The sequence below is a fragment of the Bombina bombina genome, chromosome 4 (genome assembly GCF_027579735.1).
Source record: "Bombina bombina isolate aBomBom1 chromosome 4, aBomBom1.pri, whole genome shotgun sequence".
Lineage (NCBI taxonomy): Eukaryota > Metazoa > Chordata > Amphibia > Anura > Bombinatoridae > Bombina > Bombina bombina.
The window spans coordinates 955,332,745-955,359,912 of NC_069502.1; the positions used below are offsets into that span (position 1 = coordinate 955,332,745).

A 27,168-nucleotide genomic window follows, 5' to 3' on the forward strand; every position below is an offset into this window, starting at 1 on the left:
CCCTATCCGGTAACGGACCCTGTAGGGGGCAGACTTTCATCTTTCGCCCAGGCGTGGACGTGAGAGAGAGGCCCAGGACCCCTGGGCATTGGAAATTATATTCCAGAGATATCTTCTGGATTTCAAAGCTTCCCCCAAAGAAGGGGAGATTTCACCTTTCACAATTATCTGCAAACCAGATAAAGAAAGAGGCATTCTTACACTGTGTACGAGACCCATCCAGTTCCAGGAAAGGAACAGGGATAGAGTTTTTACTCAAATCTGTTTGTGGTTCCCAAGGAGAGGGAAACTTCAAATCTATTTTGGATTTAAAGATCTTAAACAAATTCCTCAGAATTCCATCATTTAAGTTGGAAACTATTCGTACCATCTTAACTATGATCCAGGAGAGTCACTAGAGGGCTACAATGGATTTGAAGGATGCTTATCCTCACATTACGATGCAGAAAGATTACCATCGGTTTTTCAGGTTGCCTTTTTAAACAGGCATTACCAGTTTTGTAGTTCTTTCCTTTAGGGTTAACTACAGCCCCAAGAATCTTTATAGAGGTTCTGGGGTCGCTTTGGCGGTCCGTAGCCCGCGGGGCATAGAAGTGGCCCCTTATTTAGACGACATCCTGATACAGGCGTCAAACATCCAAGTTGCCAAGTCTCATACGGACGTAGTACTGGCATTTCTGAGATCGCATGGGTGGAAAAGTGAACAAGAAGAGTTCTCTATCCCCAATCTCAAGGGTTTCCCTCCTAGGGATTCTGATAGATTTTGTAGAAATGAAAATTTATCTGACGGAGTCCAGGTTGTCAAAGTTTCTACATTTCTGTTGTGTTCTTCATTCCATCCGCGCCCTTTGGTGGCTCAGTATATGAATGTAATTGGCTTAATGGTAGCGGCAAGGGACATAGTACCGCTTGCACGCCTTCATTTCAGACCGCTGCAACTATGCAGACTCAGTCAGAGGAACGGGGATTACACAGATTTGTTCTCCTGTTAAATCTGGACCAAGAGACCAGAGATTTTCTTCTCTGGGGACTATCTTGGGTCCATCTGTCCAAGGGTATGACTTTCCGCAGGTCAGATGGGACAATTGTTACAACAGATGCCAGCCTTTTAGGTTGGGATACAGTCTGGAACTCCCTGAAGGCTCAGGGATAGTGGACTCAGGAGGAGACCCTCCTTCTAAGGTATAATCTGGAACTGGGAGCGGTATTCCATGCTCTTCAGACTTGGCCTCAGTTAGCAACTCTGAGGTACATCATTTTTCAGTCGGACAATATCACGACTGTGGCTTACATCATCCATCAAGGGGGAACATAGTTTCCTAGCGATGTTAGCAGTCTTAAAATAATTCACTGGACAGAGTCTCTCTCTTGTCTGTCAGCTATCCATATCCCAGGTGTTGAGAACTGGGAGGCGGATTTTCTAAGTCGTCAGACTTTTCATCTGGAGGAGTGGGATTCCCTCCGGAGGTGTTTACACAAGATCAAGCAGGAGAGTGCTTTGGTGTTTTTGGCAGCGCCTGCGTTGCCACGCAGGACTTGGTATACAGATCTGGTGGACATGTCATCCTTCCACCACGGTCTCTGTTTCTGAGACAGGACCCTCTGCCTCAGGGTCTTTTCAACCATCTAAATATAACTAATCTGAGATGGACTGTCTGGAGACTGAACGCTTGATGTTATCAAAGCATGACTTCTCCGAGTCAGTCATTGATACCTTAATACAGGCATGAAATCCTGTCTCTAGGAAAATTAACATAGATATGGTGTAAATATCTTATTGTTATGAATCCAAGGGTTACTCATGGAGTAAATTCGGGATTCCAAGGATATTATCTTTTCTCCACGATGATTTTGAGAAAAGGGTTGTCAGCTAGTTCCTTAAAAGGACAGATTTCTACTCTGTCTATTCTTTTGCACAAGCGTCTGGCAGGTATTCTAGATGTTCAGGCATTTGGTTAGGCTTTGGTTAGAACCAAGCCTGTGTTTAAAACTGTTGCTCCGCCATGGAGCTTAAACCTGGTTCTTAAGGTTCTTCAAGGAGTTCCGTTTGAACCTTTTTCATTCCATAGATATCAAACTTTTATCTTGGAAAGTTCCTTTTTGGTAGCTATTTCCTCGGCTCGTAGAGTCTCAGAGTTATCTGCGTTACAATGTAATTCTCCTTATCTGGTCCTCCGTACGGATAAGGTGGTCCTGTGTACCAACCTGGGTTTTTACCTAAGGTGGTATCTAACAAGAATATCACTCAAGAAATTGTTGTTCCATTCTTGTACCCTTATCCTTCTTCAAAGAAGGAACGTCTATTACACAATTTGGACGTGGTTCGTCCTTTAAAGTTTTACTTACAAGCTACTACAGATCTTCATCAAACATTCACCTTGTTTGTTGTCTATTCTGGTCAGAGGAGAGGTCAAAGACTTCAGCAACCTCTCTGTCTTTTGGTTTTAAAAAAAAAAGCACAATTCATTTAGCTTAGGAGACTGCTGGACAGCAGCCTTCCTGAAGGGATTACAGCTCATTCTACTAGAGCTATGGTTTTCACTTGGGCCTTTTTTAAAATGAGGCTTCTGTTGAACAGATTTACAAGACGGAGTCTTGGTCTGCGTTTTATACTTTTTCAAATTTAACAAATTTGATTCTTTGCTTCTTCGGAGGCTATTTTTGGGAGAAAGGGTTTTTATAGGCAGCGGTAACTTCCGTTTAAGTACCTGCCTTGTCCCTCCCATCATCCGTGTACTTTAGCTTTGGTATTGGTATCCCATAAGTAATGGATGATCCGTGGACTGGATACACTTAAAAAGAGAAAACATAATTTATACTTACCTGATAAATTTATTTCCCTTGTAGTGTATCCAGTCCACGGCCCGCCCTGTCCTTTTAAGGCAGGTAATTTTTTCATTTAAACTACAGTCACCACTGCACCCTATGGTTTTTCCTTTCTCTGCATGTTTTCGGTCGAATGACTGGATATGGCAGTTAGGGGAGGAGCTATATAGCAACTCTGCTATGGGTGATCTCTTGCAACTTCCTGTTGGGAAGGAGAATATCCCATAAGTAATGGATGATCCGTGGACTGGATACACTACAAGAGAAATAAATTTATCAGGTAAGTATAAATTATGTTTTTTTTCTGTGCACAGGTTTAGCCATCTACAAGATGGAGATTTATGTAAGGTTTTGTTTGCTATGTTAGTCTTATTAACCTTAGTATATTGAGCTTGGTTGTTTTGTGTCTAGTAAGTAGTAGTAGTAGAGGTTTTAACCCAGACATGTTGCGCTTAAATGCAAGTCACATGCTCCTGGGCACCATTTATGAAGCAGTGGATGCTGCTTAGGAGCCCTTGAAGTGCAACCATAAGTTAAGAAGCAGTCGCCATAAGGCTGCTGTTTCCCAACCTGTCTTCTAAATCTAAACCCCCGGAGTTCCTGGGTGTTACTAACGCTGTGTTAAGGATTTTTCACCAACACCGCAGCCCATCATGCAGAATTCCTAAACACTTTTTTGCTCTTGTGAAGTTGCTCCTCTCACGGTGATGTTTAGCTATTTCAAAGCTGACCAAGTTGGAGTTTTTTCTTTTTTACTCATTTAATTAATCTATTAATTATTATAGAGCTTAACTTTCTGCTGTAACAAAGGCTGAGCACAAATGTTTATGACTACTGCAATTTTTAAGTTGTGATGTTGATGCAAGTTATTCGTTTTACAAATGAGTCTTATTGAATCTAATATGTGTAATTTAAAGTGCGTTGCTGCTCCTTAGCATTCTTATTTCACTGTCCCTTTAACATTCAGAGCTGAGAGCTTAGACTAAGAGGTTAGGTGGGCTGTGGGCATCTGGGCGTAGAGAGCCACCACCTACAGTGATAAAGCTTTAGGTGTTATTGTGTCCTTATTTTTTGTATTAGTTTAGCTAACGGTTTGAATTTTTGTCCAATCAAAGCCCTACCTACAACAAAAGGCACCCAAAGGGGAGAGCACTGATTGAACAACAGTTCAAACCATTAGCGCACAGAAAAATTGACTTTTGAAGTGGGTAGCAGAGCGCGGGGAATTATGAATTTTATATCTATATTTAAAAGTAAGTTATGGCGCATCTTCATTACAACTGATGAATTAAACTCCATCTAAAATATCACTAACATTCCTGATCTGATTTTATAAAGGGGAGAGTTTGCCGTCACTTTAATGTAAAATGTCCATGTTGCATGAGCTGTGTGTTTTCCTCTCCCGAGTAAATTACTTACAGTCATTTTAATAATGATATGGTGGTTTTACTTGCATACCTCCCAACATTTCAAAATTCAAATGTGCGACAGCCACCCGCGGCAAAAGTTTGATATGTGGTGGGCAGGGATGGGGCTTAAAAAAATCATAAGACCAAAGTAATATAAATAAAATTCTAAATAAAGTCAGATATTTTAATACTCTTATGCAGCAATTCAAACACAAGCTCAAACTACTGGTATAGCTATGTGAGCTCTGTATTTAATTAGCCTTTGCAGAGACAGTGCTAAATATTGTTATCTTAATTGGACATTTAATAATAGATTCTTTAAAAATGCTCTGCCCATTAATATTCTAGATTCTGGCCTTTAAAGTCAGCAAAAATGCACAGTAACACAAACTACACATATACATGTACACACTCAAATACACAGGAACACACACTACATAGAATACACTTACACATGCAGATACACACACACACACACTACATAGCATACACTTACACATGCAGATACACACACACTGCATAGCATACACTTATACATGCAGATACACACACACTACATAGCATACACTTACACATGCAGATACACACACACTACATAGCATACACTTATACATACAGATACACACACACTACATAGCATACACTTATACATGCAGATACACACACACTACATAGCATACACTTATACATGCAGATACACACACACTGCATAGCATACACTTATACATGCAGATACACACACACTACATAGCATACACTTATACATGCAGATACACACACACTACATAGCATACACTTATACATGCAGATACACACACACTATATAGCATACACTTATACATGCAGATACACACACACTACATAGCATACACTTATACATACAGATACACACACACTACATAGCATACACTTATACATACAGACACACACACACACTACATAGCATACACTTATACATACAGATACACACACACACACTACATAGCATACACTTATACATACAGATACACACACATGCTACATAGCATACACTTTCACATGCAGAAACACTTCATAGCATACACTTATACATGCAAACATACACTACATAGCATACACTTTCACATGCAGATACACACAAACACTACATAGCATACACTTATACATCAAATACACACACACACACTACATAGCATATACTTTCACATGCAGATACACACACAAACACTACATAGCATACACTTTCACATGCAGATACACACACAAACACTACATAGCATACACTTATACATGCAGATACACACACTACATTATATATGGGTATCTGTAATTAATTGCATGGGGTTCTGGGGTTGGCAAGCACATTAGCTGGCAGTCTGAGGCTGCCACTGTTCATTACCCTGGTGTTAGCACTGCTCATCGTATAAAACTGAAGGCATGCTAGTATTATCACCAGGGGTTAGACGTCATCATTACCAGAGGTTAGAGGTCACCATTACCTGAAGTCAGAGTGTATACAGCCTTCCTACTCCTGCTTAACCCACACACCATTCCTTTTCCACAGGGAATTTTACAGGTATATAACCCTGGGAGAGAAAAGCCAGCTGCTTCTGAGTATGGGCTCAATAGAATAAAAAAAAAAAAAAAATATATATATATATATATATATATATATATATATATTTTTTTTTTAAATGCTTTGGGGCAATGTGGGACAGATGGCAAGCAAACCGGGACAGACCCCTAAAATCGGGACAGTTGAGGGGTCCATCTTTACTCTTTATCACATCCTGCATCCAATTTGTATTCCCCAATGCTTTGCTAACCTATTGTAAATCTTTGTTTCTTTCATGTAATTAGCAAGAGTCCATGAGCTAGTGACGTATGGGATATACATTCCTACCAGGAGGGGCAAAGTTTCCCAAACCTCAAAATGCCTATAAATACACCCCTCACCACACCCACAATTCAGTTTTACAAACTTTGCCTCCTATGGAGGTGGTGAAGTAAGTTTGTGCTAGATTCTACGTTGATATGCGCTCCGCAGCAAGTTGGAGCCCGGTTTTCCTCTCAGCGTGCAGTGAATGTCAAAGGGATGTGAGGAGAGTATTGCCTATTTGAATGCAGTGATCTCCTTCTACGGGGTCTATTTCATAGGTTCTCTGTTATCGGTCGTAGAGATTCATCTCTTACCTCCCTTTTCAGATCGACGATATACTCTTATTTATATACCATTGCCTCTGCTGATTTTCGTTTCAGTACTGGTTTGGCTTTCTACAAACATGTAGATGAGTGTCCTGGGGTAAGTAAATCTTATTTTCTGTTACACTCTAAGCTATGGTTGGGCACTTTATTTATAAAGTTCTAAATATATGTATTCAAACATTTATTTGCCTTGACTCAGGATGTTCAACATTCCTTATTTTCAGACAGTCAGTTTCATATTTGGGATAATGCATTTGAATCAATCATTTTTTCTTACCTTAAAAAATTTGACTCTTTTTCCCTGTGGGCTGTTAGGCTCGCGGGGGCTGAAAATGCTTCATTTTATTGCGTCATTCTTGGCGCGGACTTTTTTGGCGCAAAAAATATTTTCTGTTTCCGGCGTCATACGTGTCGCCGGAAGTTGCGTCATTTTTTTGACGTCCTTTTGCGCCAAAAATGTCGGCGTTCCGGATGTGGCGTCATTTTTTGCGCCAAAAAGCATTTAGGCGCCAAATAATGTGGGCGTCTTATTTGGCGCTAAAAAGATATGGGCGTCGCTTTTGTCTCCACATTATTTCAGTCTCATTTTTTCTTTGCTTCTGGTTACTAGAAGCTTGTTTATTGGCATTTTTTCCCATTCCTGAAACTGTCATTTAAGGAATTTGATCAATTTTGCTTTATATGTTGTTTTTTTCTCTTACATATTGCAAGATGTCTCACGTTGCATCTGAGTCAGAAGATACTTCAGGAAAATCGCTGTCTAGTGCTGGAACTACCAAAGCTAAGTGTATCTGCTGTACACTTTTGGTAGCTATTCCTCCGGCTGTTGTTTGTACTAATTGTCATGACAAACTTGTTAATGCAGATAATATTTCCTTTAGTAATGTACCATTGCCTGTTGCAGTTCCTTCAACATCTAAGGTGCAGAATGTTCCTGATAACATAAGAGATTTTGTTTCTGAATCCATCAAGAAGGCTATGTCTGTTATTTCTCCTTCTAGTAAACATAAAAAATCTTTTAAAACTTCTCTCTCTACAGATGAATTTTTAAATGAACATCATCATTCTGATTCTGACGACTCTTCTGGTTCAGAGGATTCTGTCTCAGAGATTGATGCTGATAAATCTTCATATTTATTTAAAATGGAATTTATTCGTTCTTTACTTAAAGAAATACTAATTGCTTTAGAAATAGAGGATTCTGGTCCTCTTGATACTAATTCTAAACGTTTAGATAAGGTATTTAAATCTCCTGTGGTTATTCCAGAAGTTTTTCCTGTTCCTAATGCTATTTCTGAAGTAATTTCCAGAGAATGGGATAAATTGGGTAATTCATTTACTCCTTCTAAACGTTTTAAGCAATTATATCCTGTGCCGTCTGACAGATTAGAATTTTGGGACAAAATCCCTAAAGTTGATGGGGCTATTTCTACCCTTGCTAAACGTACTACTATTCCTACGTCAGATGGTACTTCGTTTAAGGATCCTTTAGATAGGAAAATTGAATCCTTTCTAAGAAAAGCTTATCTGTGTTCAGGTAATCTTCTTAGACCTGCTATATCATTGGCTGATGTTGCTGCAGCTTCAACTTTTTGGTTGGAGACTTTAGCGCAACAAGTAACAGATCATGATTCTCATAATATTATTATTCTTCTTCAGCATGCTAATAATTTTATCTGTGATGCCATTTTTGATATTATCAGAGTTGATGTCAGGTTTATGTCTCTAGCTATTTTAGCTAGAAGAGCTTTATGGCTTAAAACTTGGAATGCTGATATGGCTTCTAAATCAACTCTACTTTCCATTTTTTTCCAGGGTAACAAATTATTTGGTTCTCAGTTGGATTCTATTATCTCAACTGTTACTGGTGGGAAAGGAACTTTTTTTACCACAGGATAAAAAATCTAAGGGTAAAAACAGGGCTAATAATCGTTTTCGTTCCTTTCATTTCAACAAAGAACAAAAGCCTGATCCTTCATCCTCAGGAGCAGTTTCAGTTTGGAAACCATCTCCAGTCTGGAATAAATCCAAGCCTTCTAGAAAGGCAAAGCCTGCTTCTAAGTCCACATGAAGGTGCGGCCCTCATTCCAGCTCAGCTGGTAGGGGGCAGGTTACGTTTTTTCAAAGAAATTTGGATCAAATCTGTTCACAATCTTTGGATTCAGAACATTGTTTCAGAAGGGTACAGAATTGGTTTCAAGATGAGACCTCCTGCAAAGAGATTTTTTCTTTCCCGTGTCCCAGTAAATCCAGTGAAAGCTCAAGCATTTCTGAATTGTGTTTCAGATCTAGAGTTGGCTGGAGTAATTATGCCAGTTCCAGTTCTGGAACAGGGGATGGGGTGTTTTTTTTTTTTTTTTTTTAGAATCAAAGTTTTTTATTGAGGAATACCAGATATACAAGGGTAACATAAAATAAACATTATACATAGAATTGAAACACGTCACCTCTGTGGCTCTGTCGTGCCATAAACCTCTAGCATAACATAAAGTAATCACATTCTGGCATTACCTCTTTTTCGTTTTGTTTCCTATATTACAATACAGACAAAAGAAAGAAAAGAACCATTCACAATTTAAATATCCATAACAGCTTGTACGTCCTATGGTATGGTAGACTAAATATGACATAAAGAAGTATTTGAATTCTATATAGATAAAAAAGGGATATAAGAGAAGTTTATAAACCATTGCGGATAAACACCGCTTATTTGTTCACTTACAGTATGGGTGAACGGTAGTTAAAGGAGAGGGTGGAGGGCCGGAGCCATAAGTTATATTGGAGCCAACAAGTTTCCCAAGTTGTTATCAGGATGGCTGAGCTTTATAGGTATACTTAAGTAAAAACCTGACAAAAATCCCTGGGCTTTTGTGTATAAAATAAATAAAATTACAGTCTGGAGCAGTTATTCTCAAAGAGGGGTATTAGAATGTATGCACTATGAGATATAAAACACATGATGGCATACATGGTATATAATGAGATATAGGGGGCTTCCAGATGAGTATAAGTTATATTGGAACTACCAGTTTCCCGGGTTGCTAACATTATAGCTGAACTCTCTAAGTATACTTAAATAAGAACCTGATAAGAGTCCCTGGGCTTTTATGTATAGTATGCACAAGACTACAATCTGGAGCAGTTATTCTCAAAGAGGGGTATTAGGATGCCTGTAATATGAAATATGAGACATATGGTATGATACATTGTATAAGACCATATATAGGGGGTTTCTAGATGAGCTCCTCTCCTAGGGAAATGCCACCTACTGGCGATAAGGGAAAAGGGAGTAGGGGTATGACCCGCAGGCAACCGGCGGGAAAGGGAGGAGAGAAGCCCAACAGAAATAAATCTATATGTGTAGGTGCAAAATAGCGGATAAACCCCGCCGAGAAAATTCACCAAAATGAGTGAATAAGAGTGATCTAATATAGTCACCTCCTCTCCAGAATAAATATATAGGTAGGATAACAAAATAGGCTTTACACCTTAGAATATAGTCTTTCCTTAGAATATAGTATTTAACATCAGATCAGCGCCTCTGTAAGTTGAAGGAAGGGGAGGGGGGGGGGGAACCAAAACTAGAACAGAACCCTTTATGCTAGGAAATTCAACCCAGGGGTCGCTACAAGCTGCTCAACGGTTATCAACACAGACTTAAGTTAAAGGCTATGTATCAACAGTCACACCCATAGTATGTATACAAATAATATTACAGCATAGACACATCATACACATGAGATATTTGCAAAATTGATGTTTTCCTCCGGGTACGGGCCCTATACCCAGAGATGGCTACGTTGCATTATTGAAGAGGCAATCCCTAGTGATACATATGAGAATGCCGTAATACCATGAGTGCTAGTGTCCCTACATATGCACTAAATTACATGACTGTACGGACTGTTGCAAAAGATGTACAGCTACAATACCTTGACTGTATCTATAATGAGGAATGGAAATACTAAGTGTGGTCAACCTTTTGTTAGGTTCTGGATATATGGGAGAAAACAATTTCCTATTCATAACATGCAGGAATTACCCATTAATAACATTTACAACAAGATATAACACTCAATATTGGTATATTTAAGTCATCTATTCAGCTGAAAGAAAGGTTATACAGTTGGGCATACAATTGATACGTTAAAGTTAGGATTCTCAGTGATAACCATAACAATACCAGTACTAAAAGGCCAGCTATAGTAATTGAGACGTGAACTCCACTTCTATTATAGTAAATAAATGCTAATGTCCTATACAGACTGCCATAATATGGAGAATTGGTTTTTGTGCTAAAGCTATACTTTACATATTCTAATACATGTGACCCTTACAATAGGTATATAGCATAAAATGTATAGGGCATGGATTTTGTCACTGTAGTTCATATCTGTGAGAAGATAGTGAAGAACCTGAATGAACAGTTTAAATTGTGTCTTATGGGTTGTAACAGTAAACTGGGAGGTGTGAGGAACCCTGTATGGAGTTCACCAACAACCAAAAACTTCTATGCATAAGATTCTATCAAGCATTACAAAACATAGAACTAGCACAATAATCTAACGCAGTGCTAACAATATACATTGCAGAAATATTAAAGCAAACTTGAACTAGAGCTATACCTTACATTTTCTAATACATTTGTCCCTCATAGTATGTATAGACCATATAATGCACAGAGCATGGATTCTATCACTGTAGTTGAAGATAATGAAAAACATGGATGAACAAATTATATTGTGCTGTATGAAACGTAACAGTCAATTGAGAAGTATGAGGGAAAATATATGGAGTTCTCCAACAGCAAAAGCCCTTCCCGCCAGGTTTTATCAGGCATTGCAAAACATATAAAGCATGTGTTAATGAAAAAACTATGCCTCGTCCAAATATGAACATAACATATTAACCAGCTGTTAAGGACATATTAATAAGAGGATCAGGCATCGGACTTTACAGTCGTCATCTGTAGTGTGAGCATAAAATCAGCAACCCAAAGATATATGTCCAAGGAGGGATAGAAAATCTTAGCAAACACTACCCAATGCCAATCTTAATGCGGGAGGCAGAGAGAAACTTTAGCCAATTCCGACTGCGCAAGAAGAGCAGTAGTAGGGATAATCATACCCAACTCCAGCTTTAATGAAGTGGGAAGGAGACAAGTTAACTGCTTGCAGCTTCTGGACACACAAGTGACCTGTCAGCTGAAAGTTCATTTTTAACAACAGTGATAGAGATTCAGGGTTAGTATGCAAGGGCAGGATTAACTTCAGGTCTGTCTCACCAGCTCCCTGCTTGCGTGTGACTATGATAGACAGCGGCTGTATAACGCTATCCGTCTCCGGTAGGCATGTGATGTAGTTCGTGTCCGTAGTAGTCTCTATAACCCCCACAATCAGCTCAGGACCAAGGATCCATCTCTTTGTAGGAGGGTGCAACACTCTCGTAGATGGTAAGGTGCTAACAGGTTGCTGTATTTTGCCCCACGGACTAACATCGTTACCCGGCAAAGCTAGTAAAGCTGAGCTCTTCCTCTCTGCGGTGCTCGCTGTTATACCCAGATGGTAATCATGTGAAGAAGGCTCTGAGTGGCTCCATGACGCTTGCAGCACTGTTGTTGAGGCTCTTGCTCTAAGCTGGGAAGTCTCGCCGTGCGTGGTATTATCTAATGTAGCGGCCATTTTAGATGCTGAACTGACCTCTTCTCCACACTGTTTCCCAACTGTAATCAGCAAGTCATGGAAGCAGTAGTCTAGTTTTTCCTCGAGTTTGTGAAGTACGGCTTGCACCTGATCACAAAAATCCTCCATGTTTATATAGGTGGTTGAGTGCTTAGCTTGAATTATGCCACAACTTGTATAGAGGGAATTACTCCTGCCTCGTGGCCAAATCAGTCGATATAGCTCCAAACCATTATCATAAATGAAGATTAAGGCTTCCCAGACCAAATTTTAGGGAGACTCTTCCTTTCTTACACATGTGCTGATAAAAAGCTTCCACAGATAACATCAATTATACTTCATATTAGACCAGATGTTTGTTGATATTGCAGGAGCTCTTGTGCTACACGTCTTGCCTCAGCAGTTGCTGGCTCCGCCCCCCAGGGGATGGGGTTTTATTCAAATCTCTTCATTGTACCAAAGAAGGAGAATTCCTTCAGACCAGTTCTGGATCTAAAAATATTGAATCGTTATGTAAGGATACCAACGTTCAAAATGGTAACTGTAAGGACTATCTTGCCTTTTGTTCAGCAAGGGCATTATATGTCCACAATAGATTTACAGGATGCATATCTGCATATTCTGATTCATCCAGATCATTATCAGTTCCTGAGATTCTCTTTTCTGGACAAGCATTACCAGTTTGTGGCTCTGCCGTTTGGCCTAGCTACAGCTCCAATAATTTTTACAAAGGTTCTCGGTGCCCTTCTGTCTGTAATCAGAGAACAGGGTATTGTGGTATTTCCTTATTTGGACGATATCTTGGTACTTGCTCAGTCTTTACATTTAGCAGAATCTCATACGAATCGACTTGTGTTGTTTCTTCAAGATCATGGTTGGAGGATCAATTCACCAAAAAGTTCATTGATTCCTCAGACAAGGGTAACCTTTCTGGGTTTCCAGATAGATTCAGTGTCCATGACTCTGTCTTTAACAGACAAGAGACGTCTAAAATTGATTTCAGCTTGTCGAAACCTTCAGTCACAATCATTCCCTTCGGTAGCCTTATGCATGGAAATTCTAGGTCTTATGACTGCTGCATCGGACGCGATCCCCTTTGCTCGTTTTCACATGCGACCTCTTCAGCTCTGTATGCTGAATCAATGGTGCAAGGATTACACAAAGATATCTCAATTAATATCTTTATAACCGATTGTACGACACTCTCTAACGTGGTGGACAGATCACCATTGTTTAATTCAGGGGGCTTCTTTTGTGCTTCCGACCTGGACTGTAATTTCAACAGATACAAGTCTCACAGGTTGGGGAGCTGTGTGGGGATCTCTGACGGCACAAGGAGTTTGGGAATCTCAGGAGGTGAGATTACCGATCAATATTTTGGAACTCCGTGCAATTTTCAGAGCTCTTCAGTTTTGGCCTCTTCTGAAGAGAGAATTGTTCATTTGCTTTCAGACAGACAATGTCACAACTGTGGCATACATCAATCATCAAGGAGGGACTCACAGTCCTCTGGCTATGAAAGAAGTATCTCGAATTCTGGTTTGGGCGGAATCCAGCTCCTGTCTAATCTCTGCGGTTCATATCCCAGGTATAGACAATTGGGAAGCGGATTATCTCAGTCGCCAAACGTTGCATCCGGGCGAATGGCCTCTTCACCCAGAGGTATTTCTTCAGATTGTTCAAATGTGGGAGATTCCAGAAATAGATCTGATGGCGTCTCATCTAAACAAGAAACTTCCCAGGTATCTGTCCAGATCCCGGGATCCTCAGGCGGAAGCAGTGGATGCATTATCACATCCTTGGAAGTATCATCCTGCTTATATCTTTCCGCCTCTAGTTCTTCTTCCAAGAGTAATCTCCAAGATTCTGAAGGAATGCTCGTTTGTTCTGCTGGTAGCTCCGGCATGGCCTCACAGGTTTTGGTATGCGGATCTTGTCCGGATGGCCTCTTGCCATCCGTGGACTCTTCCGCTACGACCAGACCTTCTGTCGCAAGGTCCTTTTTTCCATCAGGATCTCAAATCCTTAAATTTAAAGGTATGGAGATTGAACGCTTGATTCTTGGTCAAAGAGGTTTCTCTGACTCTGTGATTAATACTATGTTACAGGCTCGTAAATCTGTATCCAGAGAGATATATTATAGAGTCTGGAGGACTTATATTTCTTGGTGTCTTTCTAATCATTTTTCTTGGCATTCTTTTAGAATCCCGAGAATTTTACAGTTTCTTCAGGATGGTTTAGATAAAGGTTTATCCGCAAGTTCTTTGAAAGGACAAATCTCTGCTCTTTCTGTTCTTTTTCACAGAAAGATTGCTAATCTTCCTGATATTCTTTGTTTTGTACAAGCTTTGGTTCGTATAAAACCTGTCATTAAGTCAATTTCTCCACCTTGGAGTTTGAATTTGGTTCTGGGGGCTCTTCAAGCTCCTCCGTTTGAACCTATGCATTCATTGGACATTAAATTACTTTCTTGGAAAGTTTTGTTCTTTTTGGCAATCTCTTCTGCCAGAAGAGTTTCTGAATTATCTGCTCTTTCTTGTGAGTCTCCTTTTCTGATTTTTCATCAGGATAAGGCGGTGTTGCGAACTTCTTTTGAATTTTTACCTAAAGTTGTGAATTCCAACAACATTAGTAGAGAAATTGTGGTTCCTTCATTATGTCCTAATCCTAAGAATTCTAAGGAGAAATCGTTGCATTCTTTGGATGTTGTTAGAGCTTTGAAATATTATGTTGAAGCTACTAAGTCTTTCCGAAAGACTTCTAGTTTATTTGTTATCTTTTCCGGTTCTAGAAAAGGCCAGAAAGCTTCTGCCATTTCTTTGGCATCTTGGTTGAAATCTTTAATTCATCTTGCCTATGTTGAGTCGGGTAAAACTCCGCCTCAAAGGATTACAGCTCATTCTACTAGATCAGTTTCTACTTCCTGGGCGTTTAGGAATGAAGCTTCGATTGATCAGATTTGCAAAGCAGCAACTTGGTCCTCTTTGCATACTTTTACTAAATTCTACCATTTTGATGTATTTTCTTCTTCTGAAGCAGTTTTTGGTAGAAAAGTACTTCAGGCAGCGGTTTCAGTTTGAATCTTCTGCTTATGTTTTTCTTTAAACTTTATTTTGGGTGTGGATTATTTTCAGCAGGAATTGGCTGTCTTTATTTTATCCCTCCCTCTCTAGTGACTCTTGCGTGGAAAGATCCACATCTTGGGTAATCATTATCCCATACGTCACTAGCTCATGGACTCTTGCTAATTACATGAAAGAAAACATAATTTATGTAAGAACTTACCTGATAAATTAATTTCTTTCATATTAGCAAGAGTCCATGAGGCCCGCCCTTTTTTTGTGGTGGTTATGATTTTTGTATAAAGCACAATTATTCCAATTCCTTATTTTATATGCTTTCGCACTTTTTTATCACCCCACTTCTTGGCTATTCGTTAAACTGAATTGTGGGTGTGGTGAGGGGTGTATTTATAGGCATTTTGAGGTTTGGGAAACTTTGCCCCTCCTGGTAGGAATGTATATCCCATACGTCACTAGCTCATGGACTCTTGCTAATATGAAAGAAATGAATTTATCAGGTAAGTTCTTACATAAATTATGTTTTCTATTTCATCATTTAACTTGTCCTGTTCCTTTATTGGTTTATGGCTCCCCTCATTGCCTATAGAAACAGTATCATTGCAAAATGGAACATTATTAAATATCCTTTTCATGCCATATTTAAAGGGACAGTAAACATAAACACCATGTATTTAGAAGACATTTCTGGTGTGTTATAGAAGAACATATCAACCAAGTCTTAAAGGGATAGTCCAGCTTAAACATTTTATTTATTTTTGTAGAACTCATAAATGTATTTTAGATGAGATATTCATTATACAAATTAGAGAAAAATAAAATAATATTTTAATTTACTCTAAATTAAATTTTTAAGTCTGCAAAAGATTTTTCAAAACGCCCCTCAGGAAAAACATAGTTTATAGTCTTTTTCATGCCGCTGGTTTTGTCCAATCATTGTTAACATGCAAATTAGATACTATAAACCCGAGTGCGCGCATTTTCATGCGTATTAGCTAATCTCCTACCTCATTTCAATTGCGCTATATTACAGGAAGTAATGTTGCTATATGCGCTTACTTTTATGGAGATCTCACTACAAAAGGGGTGTCTGTCACAAATAAATATAATATATTTAATATACTTGAAAACGAGAGAAATCTCAATGTATCCTTCCTGGTAAAATATTTAATAAATAAATAAAATATAATCTTTAGATTTTGGAATTACAATAAATCTTCACATGAAGCCGCTAGCTATACACAAAATGAAGCGGCAAGCTTGAAACTGGACAGAGGGAAACGTAAATGAGCGCGTAAGCGTGACGTCTCTTATGAACTGCACTCGACACGCGCTAGTAAGGCTCGTTCATAAACCAGATTCATGGTCGTATATGAATACGATCAAACACATTGACTAAAGAAAGAAAAAAAGGCAGTGGAATAAAAAGTAATTTTTAAAATTAAATATTTAAAAAACCATAAACTATTTTTAAATACATATAATTAGAAAGTATAATGTTTTTATTAAATAATTACAAAAATTATTAAAAAAAACTCACTGGACTGTCCCTTTAACGTGTTTTAAAAACAAATTAACATACTTTCTCTTGTTAAGTGTGTTCAGTCCACGAGTCATCCATTACTTATGGGATATATTCTCCTCCCCAACAGGAAGTTGCAAGAGGATCACCCAAGCAGAGCTGCTATATAGCTCCACCCCTCACATGTCATATCCAGTCATTCTCTTGCAAGTCTCAACAAAGGAGGTTGTGAGAGGAGACAGGAGTAACATTCTTCAATCAAAACTTTATTATTTTAAAATAGCACCGGAGTGTGCTGTTTGTTCTTTCAGGCAGTATTTAGAAGAAGAATCTGCCTGCGTTTTTTCTATGATCTTAGCAGACGTAACTAAGATCCACTGGCTGTTCTCGCACATTCTGAGGAGTGGGGTACTTTCAGAGAAGGGAATAGCATGCGGGGTCCCCCGCAAATGAGGTATGTGCAGTAAAATATTTTCTAGGAATGGAATTGACTATGAAAACACTGCTGTTACCCATATGACGTAAGTACAGCCTTTAATGCAGTAGTAGCGACTGGTATCAGGCTGATAAATATATGCACAGTTGAGTTATTTTCTAGGGACTAGAATTTAACTTTAAATACTGTTAGTACTGAAATAAATGTATGAGCCTTAACTGCAGTAGAAGCGACTGGTAGCAGGCTTAGTGATAACTTTGCATAACACTGGAAAGTTGTTTTTTAAAACGTTTACTGGCATGTTATTCGTTTTGTGAGGTACTTTGGTGATAAATCTTTTTGGGCATGATTTTTTTCCACATGGCTAACGTATTGCATAGACACCGTTATATCAGGTCTCCCACTGTTGTGATATGAGTGGGAGGGACCTTTTTTTAGCGCCTTGTTGCGCAGTTAAAATTCTAGCACAGTCTTCCTGCTTCTTCCTCTTTGATCCAGGACGTCTCCAGAGAGCTCAGGGGTCTTCAAAATTCATTTTTGAGGGAGGTAATCAGTCACAGCAGACCTGTGACAGTGTGTTTGACTGTGAGAAAAGCGTTAAATCTTAAATTGATTATCCGTTTTGGGTATTGAGGGGTTAATCATCCTTTTGCTAATGGGTGCAATCCTCTGCTAATTTCATACATTTACTGTTTAAAATTGGTTGCTATAACCGTATTAGTTCGTTGTTATTTCAACTGTGACAGTTTTTTTGTGTTTTTAAAAGCGCTGCAGCGTTTTTTATATTGCTTGTAAACTTATTGAAAGAAATTTCCAAGCTTGATAGCTTCATTGCTAGTCTGTTTAAACATGTCTGACACAGATGAATCTGCTTGCTCATTATGTTTAAAGGCCAATGTGTAGCCCAATAGAAATATGTGTACCAATTGTATTGATGTTACTTTAAATAAAAGTCTGTCTTTACCGGTAAAGAAATTATCACCAGACAACGAGGGGGAAGTTATGCCGCCTAACTCTCCTCACGTGTCAGTACCTTTGCCTCCCGCTCAGGAGGTGCGTGAGATTGTGGCGCCAAGCACATCAAGGCACTTACAAATCACTTTACAAGATATGGCTAATGTTATGAAAGAAGTATTATCTAATTTGCCTGAGTTAAGAGGCAAGCGCGATAGCTCTGGGTTAAGGACAGAGCGCGCTGATGATATGAGGGCCATGTCTGACACTGCGTCACAATTTCCAGAACATGAGAACGGAGAGCTTCATTCTGTGGGTGACGGATCTGATCCAGGGAGACCGGATTCAGACATTTCAAATTTTAAATTTAAGCTTGAGAACCTCCGTGTATTACTAGAGGAGGTATTAGCGGCTCTGAATGATTGCGACACGGTTGCAATCCCAGAGAAATTATGTAGGCTGGATAAATACTATGCGGTACCGGTGTGTACTGACGTTTTTCCTATACCTAAAAGGCTTACAGAGATTATTAACAAGGAGTGGGATAAACCCGGTGTGCCTTTTTCCCCTCCTCCGATATTTAGAAAAATGTTCCCAATAGACGCCACCACACGAGACTTATGGCAGACGGTCCCTAAGGTGGAGGGAGCAGTTTCTACTTTAGCCAAGCGTACCACTATTCCGGTGGAGGATAGTTGTGCTTTCTCAGATCCAATGGATAAAAAATTAGAAGGTTACCTTAAGAAAATGTTTGTTCAACAAGGTTTTATATTACAGCCCCTTGCATGCATTGCGCCCGTCACTGCTGCAGCGGATTTCTGGTTTGAGTCTCTGGAAGAGGCTATTCGCACAGCACCATTGGATGAGACTTTGAACAAGCTTAAAGCCCTTAAGCTAGCTAATGCATTTGTTTCGGATGCCGTTGTGCATTTAACCAAACTAACGGCTAAGAACTCCGGATTCGCCATTCAGGCGCGCAGAGCGCTATGGCTTAAATCCTGGTCAGCAGATGTAACCTCTAAATCTAAATTGCTTAATATTCCTTTCAAAGGGCAAACCTTATTCGGGCCCGGCTTGAAGGAGATTATTGCTGACATTACTGGAGGTAAGGGTCACACCCTTCCTCAGGACAGGGCCAAATCAAAGGCCAAACAGTCTAGTTTTCGTGCCTTTCGTAATTTCAAGGCAGGAGCAGCATCAACTTCCTCCGCTCCAAAACAGGAAGGAACTGCTGCTCGTTACAGACAGGGTTGGAAAAGCAACCAGTCCTGGAACAAGGGCAAGCAGGCCAGAAAGCCTACTTCTGCCCCTAAGACAGCATGAAGAGAGGGCCCCCTATCCGGAAACGGATCTAGTGGGGGGCAGACTTTCTCTCTTCGCCCAGGCTTGGGCAAGAGATGTCCAGGATCCCTGGGCGTTGGAGATTATATCTCAGGGATACCTTCTGGACTTCAAAGCTTCTCCTCCACAAGGGAGATTTCATCTTTCAAGGTTATCAGCAAACCAAATAAAGAAAGAGGCTTTTCTTCACTGTGTACAAGACCTCCTAGTAATGGGGGTGATCCACCCAGTTCCGCGGACGGAACAAGGGCAAGGATTTTACTCAAATCTGTTTGTGGTTCCCAAGAAAGAGGGAACCTTCAGACCAATTTTGGACCTAAAGATCTTAAACAAATTCCTAAGAGTTCCATCATTCAAAATGGAGACTATTCGAACCATCCTACCCATGATCCAAGAGGGTCAGTATATGACCACAGTGGACTTAAAGGATGCCTACCTTCACATACCGATTCACAAAGATCATTATCGGTACCTAAGGTTTGCCTGTCTAGACAGGCATTACCAGTTTGTAGCTCTTCCCTTCGGGTTAGCTACGGCCCCGAGAATTTTTACAAAGGTTCTGGGCTCGCTTCTGGCGGTACTAAGACCACGAGGCATAGCGATGGCTCCGTACTTAGACGACATTCTGATACAAGCGTCAAGTTTTCAAAATGCAAAGTCTCATACAGAGATAGTTCTAGCATTTCTGAGGTCGCATGGGTGGAAAGTGAACATGGAAAAGAGTTCTCTTTTACCACTCACAAGGGTTCCCTTTCTAGGGACTCTTATAGATTCTGTAGAGATGAAGATTTACCTGACGGAGTCCAGGTTATCAAAAATCCTAAATGCTTGCCGTGTCCTTCATTCCATTCCAAGCCCATCAGTAGCTCAGTGCATGGAAGTAATCGGCTTAATGGTCGCGGCAATGGACATAGTGCCATTTGCGCGCCTGCATCTCAGACCTCTGCAATTATGCATGCTGAGTCAGTGGAATGGGGATTACTCAGATCTGTCCCCTTTACTAAATCTGGACCAGGAGACCAGAGATTCTCTTCTCTGGTGGTTGTCTCGGATTCATCTGTCCAAGGGAATGACTTTTCGCAGACCAGATTGGACGATTGTAACAACAGATACCAGCCTGCTAGGCTGGGGCGCAGTCTGGAATTCCCTGAAGGCTCAGGGATCATGGACTCAGGAGGAGAAACTCCTTCCAATAAACATTCTGGAATTAAGAGCGATATTCAATGCTCTTCTAGCTTGGCCTCAGTTAGCAACACTGAGGTTCATCAGATTTCAGTCGGACAACATCACGACTGTGGCTTACATCAATCATCAAGGGGGAACCAGGAGTTCCCTAGCGATGTTAGAAGTCTCAAAGATAATTCGCTGGGCAGAGTCTCACTCTTGCCATCTGTCAGCGATCTACATCCCAGGCGTGGAGAACTGGGAGGCGGACTTTCTAAGCCGCCAGACCTTTCACCCGGGGTAGTGGGAACTTCACCCGGAGGTATTTGCTCAACTGATTCTTCGTTGGGGCGAACCGGAACTGGATCTCATCGCTTCTCGCCAGAACGCCAAGCTTCCTTGTTACGGATCCAGGTCCAGGGACCCGGGAGCGGTGCTGGTAGATGCACTAGCAGCCCCTTGGATTTTCAACATGGCTTATGTGTTCCCACCGTTTCCGTTGCTGCCTCGTCTGATTGCCAGGATCAAACAGGAGAGAGCATCGGTTATTCTGATAGCGCCTGCGTGGCCACGCAGGACCTGGTATGCAGACCTAGTGGACATGTCGTCCTGTCCACCATGGTCTCTGCCTCTGAGGCAGGACCTTCTACTTCAGGGTCCTTTCAACCATCCAAGCCTAATTTCTCTGAGGCTGACTGCATGGAGATTGAACACTTGATTCTCTCAAAGCGTGGTTTCTCGGAGTCGGTTATTGATACATTGATACAGGCTCGGAAACCGGTTACCAGAAAAATTTACCATAAGATATGGCGTAAATATTTACATTGGTGTGAATCCAAGAGTTACTCATGGAGTAAGGTTAGGATTCCTAGGATATTGTCTTTTCTACAAGAGGGTTTAGAAAAGGGTTTATCCGCTAGTTCGTTAAAGGGACAGATTTCTGCTCTGTCTATTCTTTTACACAAACGTCTGGCAGAGAATCCAGACGTTCAGGCTTTTTGTCAGGCTTTGGCTAGGATTAAGCCTGTTTTTAAAACTGTTGCTCCTCCGTGGAGCTTAAACTTGGTTCTTAAAGTTCTTCAGGGTGTTCCGTTTGAACCCCTTCATTCCATTGATATTAAGCTTTTATCTTGGAAAGTTCTGTTTTTGATGGCTATTTCCTCGGCTCGAAGAGTCTCTGAGTTATCTGCCTTACATTGCGATTCTCCTTATCTGATTTTTCATTCAGACAAGGTAGTTTTGCGTACTAAACCTGGATTTTTACCTAAGGTTGTTTCTAATAGGAATATCAATCAGGAGATTGTTGTTCCATCATTATGTCCTAACCCTTCTTCAAAGAAGGAACGTCTTTTGCATAATCTGGACGTAGTCCGTGCCCTGAAGTTCTACTTACAGGCAACTAAGGATTTTCGGCAAACTTCTTCTCTGTTTGTCGTTTATTCTGGACAGAGGAGAGGTCAAAAGGCTTCGGCCTCCTCTCTCTCTTTTTGGCTTCGTAGCATAATACGTTTAGCCTATGAGACTGCTGGACAGCAGCCCCCTGAAAGAATTACAGCTCATTCCACTAGAGCTGTGGCTTCCACCTGGGCCTTTAAGAATGAGGCCTCTGTTGAACAGATTTGCAAGGCTGCAACTTGGTCTTCACTTCATACCTTTTCAAAATTTTACAAATTTGACACTTTTGCTTCTTCGGAGGCTGGTTTTGGGAGAAAGGTTCTACAGGCAGTGGTTCCTTCTGTTTAATGTTCCTGCCTTGTCCCTCCCATCATCCGTGTACTTTAGCTTTGGTATTGGTATCCCATAAGTAATGGATGACCTGTGGACTGAACACACTTAACAAGAGAAAACATAATTTATGCTTACCTGATAAATTTATTTCTCTTGTAGTGTGTTCAGTCCACGGCCCGCCCTGTTTTTTTTTGAGGCAGTTCTAAATTTTAATTAAAACTCCAGTCACCACTGCACCCTATAGTTTCTCCTTTCTCGTCTTGTTTCGGGTGAATGACTGGATATGACATGTGAGGGGTGGAGCTATATAGCAGCTCTGCTTGGGTGATCCTCTTGCAACTTCCTGTTGGGGAGGAGAATATATCCCATAAATAATGGATGACCCGTGGACTGAACACACTACAAGAGAAATAAATTTATCAGGTAAGCATAAATTATGTTTTTAAGTACAATTACTTTTCAACAGCAAACTCCTCCTACCATTTGCCTTATACAGAGGAGCATCTGAGCTTAAGTTCACAGACAAAGCTAACCACTGTCATACAGTTGGTATAATAAGTTCACAGACAAAGCTAACCACTGTCATACAGTTGGTATAATAAAGTGCATTGAAAATTATTAGCATTTTTAGAAATAAATTATATGTAAGAGGGAAAATAAATAATAAAAATATATTGCAAAGCTGTTTTTATTACACATAACTAAGGGCTAGATTACAAGTGGAGCGCAGATTTGTCCGTTTTGCGGTGCTCGATAAATAACCAGCCGTTACAAGTCGCAGTAGCAATTAGCACTCTGGAAATTAACCAGAGGTCAGATTTTAGTGTTAGTTTTTTGTTTTGTTTTTTGAAAGTAGCATTTAAAAAAAACAAACTGCACTATGCAGTTTTTGGGGGCTAAAGTTGGGTTGTGGGTTTTTACCTTGCAGTTTATGGGAACTGTGTGTTCCCAGTAAATATATATATATATATATATATATATATATATATATATATATATTATAATAATAATAATAATTTGCGATTTATATAGAGCTTTTCTCCCTGTGAGACTCAAAGCACTTTACAAATATACCAACATAAGACATAAAAGTTAGGAGTTTCTGAAGGTCAGATAAGTGGACTGAATGCCTGATGGAAGAGGTGGGTCTTTAGCTTTTTTTTTTAAAGTCTGTAAGGACGGTGCCTCTCTGATTGCGCACAGTAAAGAGTTCCAGAAATTAGGGGCAGCGTGGCAGAATGCTCTGGAGCCTGAGTTTGTCCTTATTCTTGGCACTAAGAGGAGGGATGTGTTGGCTGACCTAAGTGAGTGGGATGGGATTTAGGGTGTCAGGAGCTCTTTCAGGTACTGTGGGCCTTGGTTGTTTAAGGCTTTGAAGGTCAGCAGGCCAATTTTAAAATATGTTCGCCATTTAATTGGAAGCCAATGCAGGGAGTGGAGAACAGGTATTATGTGGCAGGAGCGAGTTTGATTGGTCAATAGTCTGGCTGCTGCGTTTTGTACTGTCTGAAGGCGATGGAGTTCTTTTTTTGGGAGGCCCAAGTAAAGTGCATTGCAGTAATCTAGCCTAGAGGATACAAATGCATGGATTAATGTTGGCATATCATCCGGGGGAATTAAGTGTTGTATCCTGGCTATGTTTTTCAGATGAAAGTAGGCAGATTTTATTACGGAGGAAATCTGCTGTTTAAAAGATAGTCCAGCGTCAATCAGCACTCCGAGGTTTCGTACCTTTGCTGAACTAACGAGTTCAGAGCCTCCAAGCTCCAGGCCAGTTGGGTGATCGTGGGATATTTTTGATGCTCGGGGTCTCCTCACCAAGAGTAACTCTGTTTGGTCCGGGTTCACTTTGAGACAGCTAGCATTCATCCATTCGATGAGGTCTGTTAAGCAACTGTTTATGCGGCATGCTGGGTCTGTAGTATCTGGAGCAAAGGAGAAGTAGAGTTGTGTGTCATCAGCGTAACAATGATACCTTAGGCCATGTTGGTTAATGATGTCCCTCAGTGGTAGTAAGTAAATCGCGAATAGCATGGGAGACAGGATAGATCCTTGTGGAACTCCGCAGGCCAGTTCTGTTGGTGCTGATGAGCTTGATCCTGATATTACTCTCTGTGATCTACCAGCGAGGAAAGATTTAAACCAGTTAAGGACTGTGCCTCCTAGATCAAAGATGTACTGCAAGCGCTCTATTAGAATCCTATGGTGAATGGTGTCAAATTTATATACATATATATTTACATTTGCTGCCTGACTTACCCCCTTTGCTGCATTAGTTCTCATGCCGTGTCTTACCGCATGAGAACAAGGCTAACTCGTAATATTTGCGTGCCCTAGTATTACAAAGTGGAGCACAAATATCGATTTAGCAAAAGCAAATATTTCATATAAAAAAAATCTCAAGGCGCTTACTGTCCCTTTAAGGCCATATATTACTGTAGTGATAAAAATGTGGAGAGTTGTATATGAAATGGTGCGTTTGTAACAGCATTTTTTTTTCTTTTCCAGGGAATTCCTAGGTGTTACGGAGCAACAATAAAACCACAACAAGCAGACTGCTGTGCTGTTCCCTTGCATGTAGACTTGTGGGCAAACGAACCCTCTATAGCCACTGAACAAACCAGTAGTTTCTGACCTCCCATCACAGTGCATTGCCCATCTTACTTTACTGGATAATGACTGCAGAAAAAGGACAATTGTTTCTTTGTTTGCATTTTATCTCTCAGGTTTGGGAACATAGATGGCAGATATTGTAGTGGGAGGAACTTAAGTAGCTGGATCAGAGCTGGTAAAAATTGTCACATCACCTTGGATATAAGGATCACTGATATAAAAAACCACTGCAAGGAAAGTGCTTATCTGGTCACAAAATCAGAAAATGGATTTACTGTGAAACTTACAAGACAATGTTCTCTGTTTTACACACAACAAAAGCATCCGAAAAATTTTCTTTGGTTGATATTTTACCAAATGTTCAGTAGTTCTTTGGTTCATATCATATAAAATGTATAGTGTTTACCACTAATGGTCATGTAGCCCACCGAGGTGTAAATTAGGGTTTCCACATTGCTGCAGCACCCAGATGACTCCGAAATGGCAATTTTTTTGAGTTAGAAAAATAGTTGGAAATAATACTCGTAAAAAATACTGTGAAAATGTCAGAGTAGATCGCACTCAAATACATTAACAAAGTCAGATGCTTGGATTAAGAAACTATATTAAAGGGATACTTAACTTAATTTTTTTTTTCATGATTCAGATAGAGCATGCAATTTTAAGCCACTTTCTAATATACTCCTATTATCATTTTTTCTTCATTCTCTTGATATCTTTATTTGAAAAAAAAAAGCAGGAATGTAAAGCTTAGGAGCTGGCCCATTTTTGGTTCAGCACCTTCATAGCGCTTGCTGATTGGTGGCTAAATGTAGCCACCAATTAGCAAGCGCTACCCAGGTGCTGAACTAAAAATGGGTCCGGCTTCTAACCTTACATTCCTGCTTTTTTAAATAAAGATAGCAAGAGAATGAAGACAATTTGATCATCGGAATAAATTAGAAAGTTTCTTAAAATTGCATGCTCTATCTGAATCATGAAAGAAAAAAATTGGGTTTAGAATCCCTTTAATTATCATCCCACACACACACATACTGTATATGGTTGTGCATATTTAGAATGTTATGGCCGCATTTAAATATACTTCAATATGCACCAAAGCAAGAGACCCTGTATATATTCGAGGTTACAGTAAGACAGATACTTGCATATGCATTTACATCTCAATATATATATCCATATTGATCATCTGTCTCAGGGCCTGCTGATTTGCAATAAATTTTATGAAATAGAACTAAACCCTAGTGAGGTGCAACATATTTATAGCTCTCGCCAAATGCACATTGTAATGTATTCTTCATATATAGGTACATTTCAGTTTATAATCACAAATCTATTACTGTCACATTTACGTTAAGTTGTATGAATCATACCTGCTATCAGTCACTGACATTTTGTTTTTAAAGGGATACTAAACCCACATTTTCATGATTCAGATAGAGCATGCGATTTTAAGCAACTTTCTAATGTACTCCTATATCAATTTTTCTTCGTTCTCTTGCTATCTTTATTTAAAAAGCAGGAATGTAAAGCTTAGGATCGGGCTCATTTTAGGTTCAGCACCCTGGATAGCGCTTGCTTATTAGTGGCTATATTTAGCCACCAATAAGCAAGCGTAACCCAGGTTCTGAACCAAAAATGGGCTGGCTCCTAAGCTTTACATTCCTGCGTTTTAAAATAAAGGTAGCAAGAGAACGGAGAAAAATTGATAATTGGAGTAAATTGGAGAGTTGCTTAAAATTGCAAGCTCAATCTGAATCGTTAAAGAAAATAATTGGGTTTAGTATCCCTTTAAAAAGGCACCTATTTTGTAGTTTTCGTTTTTTCAGTGATTCCTAGCTTGTAGTCAGTACAAGGGGTTATGCCATTATTAGGGAGTTGGTTGACTTCACTGGCATACCGTGTCTATGTGCGATGGCGAAAACAAATGCTCTTACTCCTGTATATGGAATTTGATCGATGGAAGACTTTGCACTGGGGGGAATTGAAAGCTGGTAATCACTGAAGCCATTTGTCAGACAAGTATATAGCATTCCTGGATGATTATATTAAGGGTTAATAAGAGTATAACAAACCTTTGATAACATTACAAATTTAGCAACAACAAAAAAAACTTTTAATTTGTTTTACGCTGTAAGGGTCAGTTCTGTACGTTATATCATATATCATTTATTTGCTAAATTCTTGATTGATTGAGCAGATACATTCTCTAATCTTTTCACCTGCAATG

At 39.9% G+C, this 27,168-nt stretch overlaps 1 protein-coding gene across 2 annotated transcripts in view; it reads left to right on the forward strand.

Annotated features, from left to right (window-relative positions):
- The window catches only part of ABHD12 (abhydrolase domain containing 12, lysophospholipase), a 531,420-nt gene extending 505,243 nt beyond the window's left edge, over positions 1 to 26,177 (forward strand). For both annotated transcript variants that reach the window (XM_053711964.1, XM_053711963.1), the window contains exon 13: positions 24,834 to 26,177. In XM_053711964.1, coding sequence (XP_053567939.1) covers positions 24,834 to 24,864 — 31 coding nt within the window. In that variant the 3' untranslated portion in view covers positions 24,865 to 26,177. The remainder of the gene's footprint in view (positions 1 to 24,833) is intronic.
- The last annotated feature ends 991 nt before the right edge of the window (positions 26,178 to 27,168 follow it).